Below are 18,431 nucleotides of genomic sequence, written 5' to 3'. Positions count from 1 at the left end.
ATGCAGTACTTAGCAAAACCTCATAAAAATGTAAAAGGCTGCATATTATTAAAAATTCCATAATATTGCTGAGAAAAATTTGAGAATAATGAGGTAAAAGGTATATATATTATTAAAGAGTCAGAAGACTCAGTATTGTTGATATGGCAATTTTTCCAACACAGATCTATGGATCTAATACAATTCCAACTAAAATCCCAGAAGGTTTTTTTTTTGACAACAACAACAAAAAAAAAGGAGTACTTATATCATGATGCTAAGTGATAAAAGAAAGATGTAAACAATTTTATGGAATATGACCACTAAGTATAAGAAGTATTCATAGAAAAAAGATGGGAAGATACCATACCAGAATGTTAGCTGTGATTGTCATTGATTTGTGTATATACTTCTTTTTCATTGTGTATCATTTGTTCTTTATTCTACTTTCCTGTATTTTCTATACTGAGTATATATTGTTTTTGTAATTTAAACAATCAATTTTACTTTAAAAATTGTTCATAGTTATTCAGGTATTAAGAAACAGGGCCAAATATCCTATCTTTGAACCCTCTCCTCATTTTACTTCATTTCAATAAGTATTTATTGAGTATCTAAAATGTGCCAATCATTGCACGAGGTAGTTACTAGTTGTTGCATTGATTACGACTCATGGAGACCCCATGTGTGCAGAGTATAACGCTCCATAGAGTTTTCAAGGCTCTGACCTTTTGGAAGCAGATCACCAGGCCTAACTTCCAAGCCACCTGCGGGTGGATCACCAACCTTTCTGCTAGCAGTTGAGTGCTTAGCCATATGCTCCCACGTACTCTACTAGTTATATGTTGTTGTGTGCTGTTGAGTCAATTCTGACTTACAGCAATTCCAGGACAGAATAGAACTGCCCCATAGGTTGTAAATCTTTACGGGAGCAGATCACCAGGTTTTTTCTCTCACAGAGCCACAGGTGGGTTCAAACCCACTGGTTAGCAGCTGAGCCCTTAACTATTGTGCCACCAGGGCTCCTTCCAATAGTTACATAGTGGTACATAAAACAGACAGAGTAGTGTGGGAGATAAGCAATAAACAAATATATATAAACTTACAAATTGCAATAATTGCTTAGAAAGAAAAGACCAAGTTGACATTAGAGAGAAAACCAGGAATAAGTCATACAGGTTGTGTGGTGTGGGGAGGCCTCTCTGAAGAGCTGGCTTCTAAACTGGTGCTGAAGGAGGAGACCATGCAGGTTCTTCCTGCTCCGTCACTGGAAACGATGAGGGAGGACTAAGGAAGGCCATGGGACAGGTAAAAGAGGGCAGCCAGGCGTTTTCTTTCACTCCAGGAAAGAGACCAAAACAAATGAATGTGCATTAGAAAGAAGTGAATAAGGCAATCACAACATGACAAATACTGTATGATTTCACTAATATGAAGTACCTGGAATATGCAAATGTATAGATATCAGAGCTTAATAGTGGTTACAGGGGAGGAGAAATGGAGAAAGGGGGAAATCGTTGTTTAGGTAGCATGGAGTTTTTGTGAATGGGGGTGGAAAATTTGACTACTGATATTGGGGATGGTTGCACAAGGTAGATAATAACTGTCTTATTGAATTGTATGCTTGAAAAATGTTAAATTGGCGAACGATGTGTTATCTATATTTTTATGACAACAAAAAGAAGTAAATTTCGTCTTGATCTTTGGTCCGGGAGCCCTGGGAAGTGTTTGAAGGTGTCATTGAAGAAACAGAAGCAGAGATCAGGTGGCTAGCTAGTAAGGATGGTTTACAAAGGACTCTTCATCCTTCTAAAGAGCCCATTGTTTTTTTTAAAGCTTTACGGCTAAGCAATAGCACGTGCCCTCGTTGCTGAGCATCCAGCATGGGGCTCCTTGTAGCCTCTAAGACTCGTCATCACCATTCCCATATATTACTTTTATAGAAGCCAAGCACCAAATAGTAGAAATACACATTTTGATGTAACAGCTAATGTATTTTCACCGTATTCATAGGATGAGTGACATGATACTTCGAAGAATAAAGATGCCCTGGCTTTGGCTTGACCTTTGGTACCTGATGCTAAAAGAAGGAAGGGAACACAAAAGGAGTCTGAAGATCCTACACACTTTTACGGACAATGTGAGTCCATGATTTTTCTGTTTTGTTAACATACCCTGTGTAGAACCACAGAGCCTGTGTCTTACAAAATAAAAGCTTAATTGAATAATAGTGGAGAAAACTGAGAAACAAGATTACATTTAAATTATTTATTCAACAACTATTAATTTATCACTTAAAACCAAAAAAACCCAAACGCATTGTTGTCAGGTCAATTCTGACTCATAGCAACCCTATGGGACAGAGTAGAACTACCCCCTAAGGTTTCCAAGGAGCAACTGGTAGATTCAAACTGCCGACCTTTTGATTAGCAGCCAAGCTCTTAACCACTGTACCACCAGGGCTCCGAAGCTGTATTACAAACCAAAAAAAAAAAAAAAAAAAACCCCAAACCTGTTGTCCTAGAGTCGATTTGGACTCATAGTGACCCTGTAGGAGAGAGTAGAACTGCCCCCTAGAGTTTCCAAGGAACAGCTGGTGGATTTGGACTGCCGACCTTCTGGTTAGCAGCTGAGCTCTTAACCAGCTATGTTTGGTCTGCTCATTTCATGCACTAATTATGTCTTATTAGCTCCAAACCCTGAACCAAGGATTGGAAGTAATGAGTAAGAAAAGTATGTTTCTACCCTAAAAGAGGTTTGTCTGGTACAGAAATTTGTCTATAAATCAGTAAGATACAAAATGTACTACAAGCTATGAATACTCCCTAACAGTGCGCTGTGTTAAATGAAGAGACAGGGATCTGTACTGTAAGAGCGTTCTGAAAAATGGATTAAGCAGTAGTTTTCAAAGGCAAAGGGCATCTTTTATAGCAGTATCTTAACTTGGAAAAAATTAAAGTTTTACTATTTAATAACAAAAAGAAATTACTATTCTATTTCCCATTCAAGAACAAACAAACGAGGAGATAGTTGTTTTGTATATGGGATATCAGTCTCTGTACTAAAGGTCTGTTTATGAAAAAGCAAGATTCAGTTGAAAAGATGTCAAATTATAATTAAATTACTATTAAAAGTACCTATTTATATATATTTGCTGTAAATTTTGGTTTAAAATATTTTGGGATTGCTTCCTTACAGTGAAGAACACCTACCAGCAACAGATCAAGTGGTTAGTCAGTGGATGTTAGAGCAACGAGGTGCTGGTTGTGTTGGCCACGGTGGGGCAAAACCTGGTGGTAGGAGAATAGCCAACAGTTTGTATGCTATGAACATAATTGCATTTTTCCTCACATTTTGTGTATTTAGTATCAACAATTAGTAAATTCCAGATTGAATGAACAATACTATTCATTTAATAAATATTGACTAATTGTGCACCAAGAATTCCACCCAAAATAAAACATGGTCTTTTTGCCCTTAAAGCACTTAGGATCCATTTCCCTTAAGTAACTTAGTTGCAGATTTGGTCAGTTACCTGATTGTTGTTGTTGTTGTGGTTAGGTGCCTTCAAGTTGCAGCTGATTCATAGCGACCCTAGGCACAACAGAACAAAACACTGCCTGGTCTTGCACCATCCTCACAACTGTTGCTGTGCTTGAGCTCATTGTTGCAGCCACTGTCAATCCACCTCATTGAGGGTCTTCCTCTTTTCTGCTGACCCTGTACTTTACCAAGCATGATGTCCTTCTCCAGGGGCTGCTCCCTCTTGACAACACGTCCAAAGTATGTAAGACGCAGTCTCGCCATCCTTGCTTCTAAGGAGCGTTCTGGTTTTACATCTTCCAAGACAGATTTGTTCATTCTTTTGGCAATCCATGGTATATTCAATATTCTTCGCCATCACCAGAGTTCAAAGGTGTCAATTCTTTTTCAGTATTCCTTATTCATTGTCCAGCTTTTTCATGCATGTGAGGCGACTGAAAACACCATGGCTTGGCTCAGGTGCACCTTAGTTCTCAAGGTGACGTCTTTGCGTTTTAACACTTGAAAGCAGTCTTTTGCAACAGATTTGCCCAATGCAATGTGTCATTTGATTTCTTGACTTCTGCTTCCATGGGTGTTGATTGTGGATTCAAGTAAAATGAAACCCTTGACAACCTCAATCTTTTCTCCATTTGTCATGAGGTTGCTTATTGGTCCAGTTGTGAGGATTTTTGTTTTCTCTATGTTGAGGTGTTATCCATACGGAAGGCTGTGGTCTTTGATCTTCATCAGTTGCCTGATAGGAGGAAAAAAGTTGAAATGTATAACCAAATTAAGTTTATGGACTTTAATTCTTTTATTCACTTAACAAAATCTATTGAGCATTCTTAAAATGCCAGGCAATGTTCTAGAGGCTGGAAATATATCATGAACAAAGCAAACTCCTTGCCATGTGCACAGCCCATTCAAGTTGGAGTAGAAAGACATTAAGTAATAAATATATGTCAGGTGGTGATAAATCAAATGGAGAAAAATAAAACAGGGTTAGGAAGATAGAGAGTGCTGGCGACTAGGGTAGCAGGCATCAGGGAGGTGTCTCTGACAGGTAAGCAGAGACCTGAAAGAGGGGAGGGAGTTGGCCAGGCAGGCACCTGAGGATGGAGCATTTTAGGCAGAAGAAACAGAAAAATGGAGAAAATGACTAAGTGTTCTTGTTGTTTCTTTCCTGCAATGCAACATGCAACTAAGAGTGGCCTATAATAGGTCTATGATATAATGATTGCATTCTCTCCACTACTTGAACTTTTTCCTCAGTACCCATCTATAGGGTACTATTTAGAAGACTGTTACTGTATTCTCACATTGGAAAGACTGCAAGAATAGCACTTGGAAATTATGAATTTACCTGACATTAAATTTGTTTTTTCAAAGTTTCACCATATTTGGTGGAATGCTTTGGAAAAGGATTGGGAGGGTGGTTGCACAACTTAAAGACTGTAATCGGTGTCACTGAATTGCACACGCAGTCGTCGCTGAGTTAGCATATGCTTTGTTATGTATGTTTTCACCACAATTAAAAAAGAAAGTTTCACCAAATCATGCTCTGAACCTTAGTAGGAAGCTTTACTATATTTTTGTAAGATCCTAAGTTATTGTTGAGATAGGAAGGACAGGGAAAGTTTAGAAAAAGTAAATTAAAGAAGCTAATATGTTTTTCTTGGGAAAGATGTTACTAAGCTATACCCTATCCCAAGTGAAAGCACGTGCCTGTTGTCTAATCGTATCACACAGGTCATCGCTGAACGGGTCAGGCAAATGAAGAGCCCTGAAGAATGCAAAGACCGTCATGAGAGGGACTCTCGCCCCACCAAAAATAAACGCAGAGCTTTTCTTGACTTGCTTTTGAATGCAGCTGGTGATGATGGGAACAAGCTAAGTCGCGAAAACATTCGAGAAGAAGTTGACACCTTCATGTTTGAGGTAATTTATATTACCGTGTTATTTTCAGGTACCATTAAACAAATTCCAGGTGTTTATAGAATCTGTCTAACATTATTTTTGAAATATATAAACAAATTTTAATGTAGCTTAATATAACAGGATGATTCATTATATTAAGAAATTACAGAAAATTTAAGAACTGGGTTAAGTACCAGACCAACTTCCTTCTTTGGAGTAATGTTTTGACCAGTGTTGGGTACAGCGATAGACATGTTTTCCCGCAAGAAATCTCAAGTCTGTCAGACTTTTTCCAAGCAGAAAATCAGCAAGAAATTACTCTCAGTTTTCCTTATCATTTCTTGCTTCCTTTTAACCTCCCAGACCCACAAGTCTATTTCTCACTTCCTCCTCTTTGAAGTTCTAGCAGATAAGTGCTTAGCTGGGGCTGAAAAAGAAGATAATAAAAACCCTCCGATGAAGAATTTAACCAGTTTGTGTTCTAAAGGGATTTCTGTTCTTCAAATAAGAAGTAGTTTTTACAAAGGTAATTATGAATATTACACTAAATATTACAAAGAGTGACTCTCAATATATGTGTTGTTGCTAGGTTCCATCATGTCGGTTCTGACTCATAGCGACTCTGTGTACAACAGAACAAAACACTGCCCGGTCTTGTACTATCCTCACTATCATTTTTGTGCTTGAGCCCAGCGTTGCAGCCACTGTATCAGTCCATCTTGTTGAGGGTCTTTTTCTTTTTCATTGACCCTGTACTTTACCAAGCATGATGTCCTTCTGCAGGGACTAATCCCTCCTGTTAACATGTCCAAAGTATACGTAGGTTACCAAATAAAGTTAAAGAAGTATTTTTAAAAAGCAATATGTGGTAATATCCTCAAAGTGGAGGACAGTGAAAGACAGCCGTGGTTTTTGGTGGCTCACTGCACGCTGGACCAGGTGTTAGCTGCTCTGCACACAGCAGCCTGCTGCAGCGCCGGTGCGTTCCTCCTGGGGGAGTGAGACTCCACGATCCAGTACAGAGCAAGCGGGGCAAGGAGTCTGGACCTGAGTTCTAGGTCTGGCTTTGCACTCATCAGCCGTGTGACCTGCTCAGACGAGGCCCCTGTCACAGGTTCCCTACATGCAAAGAGAGAGATGGGCTAGTGCAGGGGTTTTAAACTTTTTTAAAAAAGCAAAGTACTTCATTGAAAATAAATTTTATGCAGAAACTGAACACCTAAGCTAGCTAAAAAGTGAAGTAATGCAGTGTTAAGCAGCTCTGTGGTGTGCTAGAGGTGTGTGACCTGGGCACCTCAGCAGGCCTTTCTGGGGCTCCGTGTCCTCATTGTCGCATCACAGGCCTCATGGAATGGTGGTGACGATTAGACTAGATAAAAGGTGAACGTGTGCTGAGAATCGTGCCAGGCACACAGCAAGCTTGTAGCAACTATCAGCTATTATTATTTGATGTTGGAGTGGAGAGGCCTACTCATATGCCTGCTCTGTGTGCAAGTGTGTAGACACTACACACACACCACGTACACACACACACTCACATATGCAGGTGTATACATACATGCATCCATACACACATACACATGCATACGTACTTACACACACACAGGTGTACAGACATCTCCAAAAACCAAAACCGAACCAGCTGCAGTTGAGTTGACTCTGACTCATAGTGATCCTACAGGACAGAGTAGGGTTTCCAAGACTGTAATCTTCATGGAAGCAGGCTGCTATGTCTTTCTCCACAGAGTGGCTGGTGAGTTCAAACTGTTGACCTTTTGGTTAGCAACTGAGTGCGTAATCGCTGTGTCACCAGGGCTCCTCTACAGACATATACATGTGTGTATATAAATATATATATACATACATACATACAAATTCATATACACATACACAAACCCGTACACATACACACACACAAAAACATAAGCATATACACATACATGCATGCATACGTACACACATGTACACATATACACACACATCCAGGCACACATACACACACACACATACATTCTGCACACATGCACACATACATACACACACGTACATACACATATGTACACATAAGCACACGCAAGCACAGGCACACACATTCACACATGCACACATGCACACGTACACACAAGCACACATATACACACATACATACACACATGCACACATATACGTACACACGCACATACATACACACACATATGCACTCACACATACATGCACACATATACGCACACACACGCACACGCACGTACATCCCCCAGGAGTGACCTCCTACTCCCATGAAAACGACCAGACTAGATGATCTCTTTCTCCTGGCTTTGAGATGTTAACCTTTTCCCTTTACACTGAGTGGAGGCATGTGGTGTAAAGCTGTAACGCTGTGCCTTCCTCCACCACAGGGAGATGTAGCTAATATTAACCTACCCGTCATGCCCCGGGTCCTGGTCCCCAAATATTAAGGTTTTCACCCCTCCACTGCGCCCGCAGTGTGCTTCGGTAAACTGCTTTCTGTGTTTAGCAGGCACAGTGGAATAGTAAGTTCACTGGGCTTCTCTCACGTGTTTGGATCAGCCTTCCACTCTTAAATTCTAGAAAAGCTGTTGAAAACCATTTAGCAGGAGAATTTCCTTATGTGACTCAGTAAACAAGTGAAAAGACACCTGAATATAACTCTGCTTTTTAGGCTTTTTTTTTTCTTACATTTTCAGGGCCATGATACGACAGCAGCTGCAATAAACTGGTCATTGTACCTCTTGGGGTCTTATCCAGAAGTCCAGAAAAAAGTGGACATGGAACTGGATGAAGTCTTTGGTAAGAGTGGCTCCTTCACCAGTTACACTTTGGTCCCATGTCCACCAAAGCGAATGTCGGCCTTGCTCGTTAAGGATAAGCAGTAGGATCTGTTCTAAAGACACCATGATGAGCAGCAAGGCTCCCATATGGGATCCCTTCCAGTTCCAGTCTCCTTGGCAAGACGTCATCCATGTGTTTTTCTAATCTAAATGCCTGCATCCAGACATTTACCAGCCACCCGACGTGGGAGTGCACTGAGCTAGATGCTGCAAATACAGGGTAAATGTTATTGTCCTCAGGGCCCTAAGTGCTCAGCAGGCAAACCAGACACAAGTACAGGAAGCGTTCCATCGTGGGGTATGTTTGAGTGGATGAAGAAGGTGCTTTGGGGGCGCACACAGGAGCAGGTGAAGGTAGTTAGGAAAAAAAAACCAAACCCGTTGCCATCAATTCCAAGCCGTAGAGACCCTATAGAATAGAGTAGAACTGCCCTATAGGGTTTGCAAGGAGTGGCTGGTGGATTCTAACTGCTGACTTTTTGGTTAGCAGCCAAGCTCTTAACCACTGAGTCACCAGGGCTCCGAAGCTGGTTAGAGGGGTCAAGAAAAGCTGTTTGATATAGGATTGCATCTGGCCACAGATGAAAATAAAAATGGATTAAGTTGATAGGAGATAAATTTTTTTCATACAATAAGCAGTCTGGAGATAAGGAGTCCTGGCCTGGTACTTAGAGTTCTTACCTAGGGCCCCAGGCTCTTTCTTTGTTCTCTCTATCATCTTTACCAGACAGCCTTTTGTTTTCTTGATTGTTGTCACAAGTATCAGGTTCATCTTCAAGCAAGAAGAGAGGAGGAGGGGATGGAGGTTGTACTCGTTTCTGTGGCTGCTGTAACAAGTTACTACAAGCCCGGGGGCTTAAAACAAAAGAAATTTATTCTCTCACAATTCCGGACACCGGAAGTCTGAAATCAGCTTCACTGAGACTAAGCCAATGTGTCAGAATAGCCACACTCCCTCTGGAGGCTTCAGGGAAGAAAGTTCCTTGTTTCTTCTAGCTTCTGATGGCTGCCGGCATTCCGTAGCTATGGCTGCGTCGATCCAATCTCTGGCTGTCTTCATGTCACCTCCTTGTGTGTGTGTGTGTGTGTGTGTGTGTGTGTGTGTGTGTGTGTTGAGTCTCCCTCTGTCTCCCTTTTCTAAGGACACTTATGATGGCTTTGAGGGTCTTACCTGCGCAGTCCAGGAAAATCTTCCCATCTCAAAATCCTTAACCACGTTTCCAAAGACGCTTTTTCCAAATAGAGTAACATTTATAGGTTCCAGGGATTAAAACCTGTTGCCATCCAGTTGCTTCTGACTCATTGTGACCCTATGGATGGGGTAGAACTTCCCCATAGCGTTTCCAAGGCTGTAAATTTTCACGGGAGCAGACTGCCACATCTTTCTCCTGCGGAGCAGCTGGAGGGTTAGAACCACAGACCTTTAAATGACCGCTTAACCATTGCACTACCAGGGTGCCTTCCAGGGATTAGAACCTGTAGTTAGTTAGAACCCTATATGTTTGGGGCCATCATAAGCCTACCACAAGGGTGTCTTTCTTTTTTTAAATCCCATGTTACATGGCTCCCCATAGCTAGAAGGAGAATAGGAAGAAGGGGCTACGGTTTGATTCAGCCCACTGACAACGTGGTATCGAATGCATCTTCATGAAGAGAAGAAGGAAAGGAGTAAATATAAAGAAAAAAAGGAGGAGAAGGAAGGCATTGTAGAGAGGAGGGAAACTAGATGAACAGTGGCACATCTTACTGTCCTAATGCTACAATACCACAAAATACCACAAACTGGGCAATTTGTAAGAACAGAAATTTATTGCCTGCAGCTCAGGTAGATAGAGGTCCAAATCAGGACATCTTCTGTGTTGATTCCTTCTGAGGCTCTGAGACAGGAACTGTCCTATCTTCTCTTCCAGCTTCTGGTGGCTCCAAGCACTCCTTGGCTTTCAGCTGCATTGTCACACAGCGTCCTTCCTCTGTTCTTTCCATTTCTGGGTACCTTCTCCTCTTCATAAAGACATCAGTTACATAGGCTCAGGACCAACCCTACTTCAGTATAACCTCCTCTTAACCTAACTGATAATATCTTCAAAGAGTCTATTTCCAAAAGTCACATTCACAGGCACAGGGCTTAGGACTTCTTTTGGGAGACACAACTCAGTCCACAACAGAAATGGAAAGGTTTCCATTTTGGAGGGTGATAGGGAACCGTGAGGGGCAGCCAGAATGAAGGACATTTGGTAGAATGTATTGAGAGATGAGGCTGGAAACACAGTTTGATGTTCAGATTATGTGAAGGGTAGAATTTCACATCAAGAACTAAGACTATTTTGTAGAATGGAGACAAACTAAACTTTTTGGCTCCTTCCCTTTTATTTTTTTCTGTATCATTTTTAATTTCTCTCAGATTGTCCCTGGTGTGTAAATTTGTTCTTCTAAAAGCTCGGAGGTCTGTTAGAATAGGCTCACACCTTTTGCATCCTCATTACTGGTCTCGCAGATGCTCTTTGATCTCACATAATTAGCAGTGCAATAATTTACGACTACAACCTTTGTTCTGGGCTTCTCAGGTTTTATGCTTATTAGGCCTCAGTCTTCTACTCCCAACATTAGTTCTAAAATGTTTTGAGGCCATTAATCTTTGGATATTGAAGTGCGAGTATTGACTCCTTATGCTGTTTTTTTCCTTAATGAGGTAAAATTCACGTAACGTAAAATTAAACATTTTAAAGAGCACTGTTCACTGGCATTAAGTACATGCAAATTTGTTCCGTGTTACGTCTGTCTAGTCACAGAACATTTTACCCCCCCAAAGGAAACTTCATACCCATTAAGCAGTTACTCCTCGTTCCCCAGGCATTCCTCCCAACTTCTGGCTGCCACTAACCTCTTTTCGGTCTCCAAAAATTTACCTCTTCTTTGTATTTCATATAAATGGAATCATACAATATGTGATGCTTTGCGTATGGCTTCTTTCACTTAACATAGTGTCCCATGTTGTTTTGATTATAAAACCCAATTCTCACTCATGGACAGAGTAGAACTGCCCCATAGGGTTTCCAACGAGTGGCTGGTGAATTTGAACTGCTAACCTTTCGGCTAGTAGCCATAGCTCTTAGCCACTGTACCACCAGGGCTCCATTTTGATTATACATGTTAGAAATTCTCCTTTAGAGCTGTAGGTGTTTAGCATTTAGTTGATTAATGCATTCTGTGAGGCCCCCACCCCACACCTGAGCAGCTCTTGAATCGCCTTGGTCTTATGTACTATTTACTCAGGAAAGTCTGAGGGTCCTGCTACCTTAGAAGACCTGAAGAAACTCAGATATCTGGAATGTGTTATTAAGGAGAGCCTTCGTCTTTTTCCTCCTGTTCCTTTATTTGCCCGGACTCTTAATGAAGATTGTGAAGTCGGTAAGTAGTCTAGAATTAGAATATTAGGGAGAACCTATTTTTTAAAATATCTGCCTTGCTCCATTCTCATGGCATCTTGCCTGTTCGTTGACAGCGGGCTACAAAATTTCGAAAGGCACTGAAGCCGTCATCCTTGCCTATGCTCTGCACAGAGACCCAAGATACTTCCCAGATCCTGAGGAGTTCCAGCCAGAACGGTTCCTTCCAGAGAATATGCAAGGACGCCATCCGTATGCGTATGTGCCCTTCTCTGCTGGCCCCAGAAATTGTATAGGTTCGTATCCAGCAGAACTGGCTTGAACTTTGAGGCCTGCATGGGAGTGGGTTTCTCACAATAATTTCTTTGAGCTGTAACGTGACATTGCCCGTACATGACAGTCTTAAAAACAGTGTTCCTTTTTCTGCCACTGTACTATTCATTATAGTTTTAAAATATTACTATCACAAAGCAGTGATTGAGAGCTACGGCTGCTAACCAAAAGGTCAGCAGTTGGAATCCACCCGTCGTTCCTTGGAAACCCTATGGGGCAGTTCTACACTGTCCTGTAGGTTGCTATTCGTTGGAATAGGCTGGACGGCACTGGGTTTGCTTTCGTTTTTTTTTATCATAAAGCATAATCAGTTTCAAAGTGGAGTTTAAAATGTTTCACAGAGTTTGGACTGCAGGGGAGTGTAGTTTGTTCTGCTGGAAGACTTATTTGTACAATTAGGTTATGTCTAACTGAATTTTTTTCTTTTCTGCTTTTAAGGACGGCATTTTGCAAAACCAAAACAAAGACTGCCTACTGCATGGCCAACTGAAATACTTAAAACGAATGCACGTCACTGCCCATTATAAACACTGTGGGCTTTCGTGTCTCCAGCATTTTATTATCTATGTAAATTTATCATTCGTATAAAATGTAAATTATAAAAATGCAGACATTAGTAAAATGAGGCTAGATGAAATGGGTAAATAAGAAGTATATTTGGTGACTCTATAGAAAATTAAAGGCCCAATAAGAAAGCTATCTACAGTAGTGATTGTCAGGCTTGGGTGAGTCTAGGATTCATCCTGGGTACTGCTAAAATACAGATTCCCTGGCCCCTCCCCAGCTGTTTAGATACCTGGGAGAGATGGAGCAGGTGCTTAAGGATCTTCATTTTTAGCAAGCATCCCAAGTGATTCCGATTCTCCTAGGGCCTTCTTTTGAAAAAATAAAATTGCTTGCTTCCTCTAATAAGGCCTGTTATTTCTCACATTTGAGAAATATCTACCATTAAAATGATGGTATTTATTTTTATTTAAAGGTCAAAAGTTTGCAATTATTGAAGAAAAGACCATTCTTTCTTGCATACTGAGACGGTTTTGGGTTGAATGCAACCAGAAAAGAGAAGAGCTCGGTCTGACAGGAGAGCTGATTCTTCGTCCATATAATGGCATCTGGATCAAGTTGAAGAAGAGAAACTTCAGTGAATCCTAACTATTTTTTTTTGGGTTATGCCCTTACTGTGAAAACAGAGAAACTTGGCATTTAAACTTTATAGATCATTCATGCAGTACTCTTAATCCCTGACCTCATTTTTCATGTCCCTACTTACCTTGGAGTCAAGTCTACCAAAGCAGGCGTTCTTGTATTTTAATCATCGCCATAGTTGCTACCCCTGGTCTCAGCCCCGCGTGCTGAGTTGATTTAGCCGATCTCAGTATCTGGATAAGAAGATAACAGATTTCTCCGTAGCGGGATCATAGGCTATTTCAGTTTTACTTGAAGGACCCAAAGGATACAATTTAATGGAAGCCCCAGATCTTTCTTAGAGTATTCCGACTGACTCAGAAACTTATATATGTGTATACACATATTAACCCATTACCTTAGAGTCGATTCAACTCGACTGCAGTGAGTGGGTTTATATACATATTACATAAAATTTGAAAAGGATGAGTAATTAAGTATTTTGACTTAAAGCCTGAAGTTTCTTAATTATATCAGTGGCATCAGTTATGAGAAAAATGATTATTATAGCACTTTTCAGATTTTATTACCTAGAGCAGATGATTTACAGGTTGATTCATAAATTCTTTTCAGTTTTTCTTTTGACTGTGAACTTACAGCACTCATTTCATTTTTTGTAACATCACCTGTACCCATTGCCATCAAGTCTATTCCAACTCACGGCGACCCTGTAGGACATAGTAGAACTGCCCCATAGGATTTCCAGGGAGCGGCTGGTGTATCCAAACTCCAACCTTTTGGTTAGCAGCCTGAGCTTTTAACCACTGTGTCCCCAGGGCTCCCATAACATCACAGTTACCTTTATGTATCATATCTTATTGGGAGATGTTCCTTTTGGTAATCCCCACTCCTTCGCAGTGCCTCCAGGCTTTATTAATGGTTCCTGGAGCTAATCTGGGGCCTGGTGGTGCGGTGTTTAAGCGTTTGGCTGCCAACCAAAAGGCCAGCAGTTCAAATCCACTAGCTGCTTCTTGAAAATCCTATGGGGGCAATTCTACCATATCCTACAGGGTCGCTATAAGTTGGAATCAACTCAACAGCAATGGGTTTATCTTTTGTGTTGTTTTTTGGAGCTGATCTAGTTATACTTTTTTGCGTTAGAAGTAAGATAATGAAATCAAAGAGAAACTAAGTTTTTGCTCAAAGTAATGCCACTAGTTGGTGACTAACCTGGAATTAGATAGAAGTACATACGCTTAATCTCTCCACTCCAAATCTGATACACTTTCTGCAACAATATGCTGCTGCTTTGTAGAGCTCAAGCCTGTAACTAGATGTTTCAGTAGAACTTGGGCCTTTTGTCTCTGATCTAGCCATATTTCTTCTAGAATTTCTCATCTTTAAAGAGAAAAAGAAGCCATTCATCTATATTTAATAAATCCAATTATCCAGAACATGCTTATAAATCTGATAACTGGTACACATTCTTGGAATTTTAATTCCACAGACAATACCTCTATTGCCTCATTCAGTGGCTTTTAAATAACTTCTTTTAATCAACAATTCTAAGAAGATTGATTTTTTAAAAAATTTCCCAAGGCAATAGCAAATAGAACAGCAATAGTGTGGGATATGTGTTCTCTAATAGCTACCAAAGGAAGAGGTTAGGAAATTAAACCCACTACAGCCAGTGGTATCTACGACAGTCAGCAGCTTCAGATACTCCGTTGTCCCCAAAAGCCACAGTGCAGACGACCTAGTCCCAGAAATAATGATGAAAGTCGAGGAAGTATAGGATACAGTTGGAAACGTTTTCCATCAAATAGTTAACCTTGTTGTCTAGATAATGGATATATGTAGAAAATCTTGTTCCCAGGTGGTTTTGGATAATTGTGGTCTTATTGATGAAAATTAGTATTATTTCTAAGTTTTATGCATTTCAGTTTAACCTTTGCCTCTTTCTTTTTCTGTGACCCTACAGTAGACACTAAATTAAATCAAAATAAAGCATTACTTTGGGGTTGAATTTTTAGCCCCAGGATAACTTTGATTCATGTTTTAACTGGTAATTCATTTAAGCAGTGTCAAAATTAAGGTTGAAAAATTGTGTGATGTTCTGCAGTATCAAAATGCAGGTCCTGATTTTTTTTTTAATAAGAGGATGGTGAAATACCTGCTTGTGTCCCTTCTTACCTGTGCCATTCCTGCTTGACAGAGATCTATCAAGAAAAATAAGTTACATTTTAGACAGGGTGCTACATTTTATTCTAAGAATCGATGTCAGTTTGAAATACAGATAAAAGGTAGATTAATGGGTGGCTGATTCTTAATGGATAATAAAAGAAATAACACTTTTGAATGGATGTCACTGATGACACTCCAGCTTTCTTACAAAATGTTCCTTGTGCCTAGACTCTGAAGAAGAAACTAGAGAAAGAGAAGAAACACCAGAGCGTTTTGCTCAGCTCATAGCAGATAAAGGGAAATCCAGGGCTACCTGGGAATCCATAAAACCAAGAGCATCATTGGGTCCCAGCATTTGTAGTCAGGGGACTCCTCTGGGTGTTGGACTACTGAACTGGTGTCCCAGTCATCAGCACAGACAAGTGACGAATGTCAGTTTCTGGACCAACTGACCAGTTTCATAAATAACAGATGCTGATCGCAAAAAAAAAATCAATTTTTACCCTAGAATGTATATACAAAAAAAACCAAACCCATTGCCATCAAGTCGATTCTGACTCATAGTGACCCCATAGGACAGAGTAGAACTGCCCCATGAGGTTTCCAAGGAATGGCTCGTGGATTTGAACTGCCGACCTTTTGGTTAGAAACCAAGCTCTTAACCACTGTGCCACCAGGGCCCCTAGAATGTCTATAAAAGGTCAAATGTCTTTTTTCCCATCATCTAATAAGAAGAGTGAAGTAGGTACATTTTTAAATGCTTGGTCTACTGCAAAAAAAAAAAAAAAAGGTTGCCATCGATTTTGACTCATAGTGACACTATAGGGCAGAGTAGAAATGCCACATAGGGTTTTCAAGGCTGTAAATCTTTACGGAAGCAGACTGCCACATCGTTCACCCACAGAACAGCTGGTAGGTTTGAACCACCAACCCTTTGGTTAGCAGACGGGTGCGTTAGCTACTGTGCCACCAAGGCTCCTCTCCAGCATGTACATGCTGTAAATATGTAGTTATGATTGGAGCTACCAAGTTCTTAGGTTATCCCAACCTCTTAAGTTGACTGACCCAAGCAGGGTCAAATCAGAGCTCTTTCCCTGGGGTCTTCCAGCTGGCGCTGAAGAAGAGAGTTAATCTCCTTTGGTGGGAACTTCAGGCTGTGACGCTCTGGGGCAGCTGACAGGAGAGGGAATGCAACAGCTGAGTAGAGAAGAAGGAGAGATAAGAAATGAGGAGAATCCTCAAGGAGTCCGAGTGCCACGTGTCAGGTGACGCGGAGTTCAGCTGCATTTCTGACTTGTTCACTGTGCAGACATTCATTCCTAATTGGAACTCAAGAGCCAGTACAGAGCCGTTTTGCTTAAGCTAATTGCCTGTCACTTATAACCAAAACAGCTTAATGTAGGTCAGGTCTGCGGCAGAATGAAGACAGAGACCCCACTCTTCAGACAAGACTTTAGATCTGTACGTTCGTTTCTTTGTGCTGTTCAGTGGTGCTCCTTCAGACGGGTTATCAGCACATTCCCATGACTGCCAGCCATGTAAGTGCAGCGCAGTTCGAGAAAAGGCAGGGTTTCCATGCTTTCTAGACAGCAGGCAGATCAAATGCACAGTGCTTCGATTCAGAATACAGATAGGTGCAGCCTAACAAAACAATCTCATTTCTTAGACCCGCCTTGGTGTGTCCCCAGGTAATCAGTGGCAATTTCCCGCTCTAATTAAACCGGGCTCCTCCTGATTTTCCTTCGTACTGGCTGTATTGCAAATTTCAGGGACAAATCTCTCAGCTGTAATTACCGTCTGGTCGCATTCTTTTCTCAGTTTCTTGTCCAGAAATCCATCAAGTGGGTTATTTCTTTTTTGACCAAATTTAATTGATAGGTTAGGTCCCAGCCTTTAGCCACTCCTACTCCTGCTCGTCTTTATCTCACTGTCGTTAGGTGCTGTCTGTTTTTATCCTAGAAGGTACATGCTATAGGTGCTTGCTTTCTCCTTTACGTTGTTGTCCCTCCTCTATACCCATAATTTCTTCCTGTTGGGGTTCACATTTACTGTTCCCCATCCTTCCTGTATTAGTCAACTTATGTTTCATTGAAGGAGCCCTGGTGGCGCAATGGTTAGGTGCTCAGCTGCTAACCAAAATATCATTGAATCCATCAGCCACTCCATGGGAGAAAAGACCTGGCCATCTGTTCCCATGAGGATCACAGCCTAGGAAACCCTATGGGACAGTCCTACTCTGTCGTATAGGGTTGCTATGAATCAGAACTGACTCGACCAAACACAACATATTTCGTTGAAACTAAAATTCATATTTCTACATGATGACCCATGATAAGCTTTCTGATTTTCTTCCAAAAGGGGCTTATAGACATTACAGACCTAATCAGAAATTTTAAAAATCACAGTATTTAGACTTCATAAAGTGTCATTTCTAGAATGTTTTAAGTTTAAGATACTGTAACTAGAACCAGGAGAGAGATGTGGCAATCTGCTCCCTTAGAGATTACAATCTTGGAAACCCTGTGGGCAGTTCTACTCTGTCCCTGTGGCGTCGCTATGAGTTAGAATTGACTCCACAGCAACAGATATGTATAAAAACCGAAAAACAAAAAACAAAAACAAAAAAAACCCAGTGCCGTCGAGTTGATTCTGACTCATAGCGACCCTATAGGACAGAGTAGAACTGCCCCATAAAGTTTTCAAGGAGCACCTGGTGGATTTGAACTGCCGATCCTTTGGTTAGCAGCTGTAGCACTTAACCACTACGCCACTTGTAGGATTTATTTTCTTTCTCTCTCAAATACATCCAGATTTTTAAGTTTCGTGCTTAGGAAAGTACAGTAAATTAAGACTTTTACACCACTCAGGTGCAATTAATTTTCCATGTGGGCACATCGTGGTAGAACGTAATCGCGCTTGAGTGTTCTCAGCCTTACGTGCCTTGATTAATCATTGCTGCCACGGGCAGTGTGGACTGTGAACGCCAAGGATTGCAGTGCATCAAGCTGATGCAGGTGGATGGAGCCTCAAGAAGACCTCTACTCCCACCAACCGACATTCAAGGGAATTACGACCTGTCTGGCTTCTTATCCCCAGTAGTCCTTTTCAGTGTCATCTAAGACCCAGAGCTGAT

At 41.0% G+C, this 18,431-nt stretch overlaps 1 protein-coding gene across 1 annotated transcript in view; it reads left to right on the top strand.

The window, feature by feature from the left end:
• The window catches only part of LOC100661067 (cytochrome P450 4V2), a 42,486-nt gene extending 26,740 nt beyond the window's left edge, over positions 1-15,746 (top strand). Inside the window, exons 6-11 of the mRNA XM_023551193.2 lie at positions 1,993-2,119; positions 5,254-5,442; positions 8,127-8,229; positions 11,544-11,678; positions 11,773-11,952; positions 12,969-15,746. Coding sequence (XP_023406961.2) covers positions 1,993-2,119; positions 5,254-5,442; positions 8,127-8,229; positions 11,544-11,678; positions 11,773-11,952; positions 12,969-13,141 — 907 coding nt within the window. The 3' untranslated portion in view covers positions 13,142-15,746. The remainder of the gene's footprint in view (positions 1-1,992; positions 2,120-5,253; positions 5,443-8,126; positions 8,230-11,543; positions 11,679-11,772; positions 11,953-12,968) is intronic.
• Positions 15,747-18,431: the final 2,685 nt, after the last annotated feature.

This window comes from Loxodonta africana, chromosome 19, assembly GCF_030014295.1.
Source record: "Loxodonta africana isolate mLoxAfr1 chromosome 19, mLoxAfr1.hap2, whole genome shotgun sequence".
Classification (NCBI taxonomy): Eukaryota; Metazoa; Chordata; class Mammalia; order Proboscidea; family Elephantidae; genus Loxodonta; species Loxodonta africana.
This window is presented reverse-complemented; position numbering and strand designations above follow the sequence as displayed.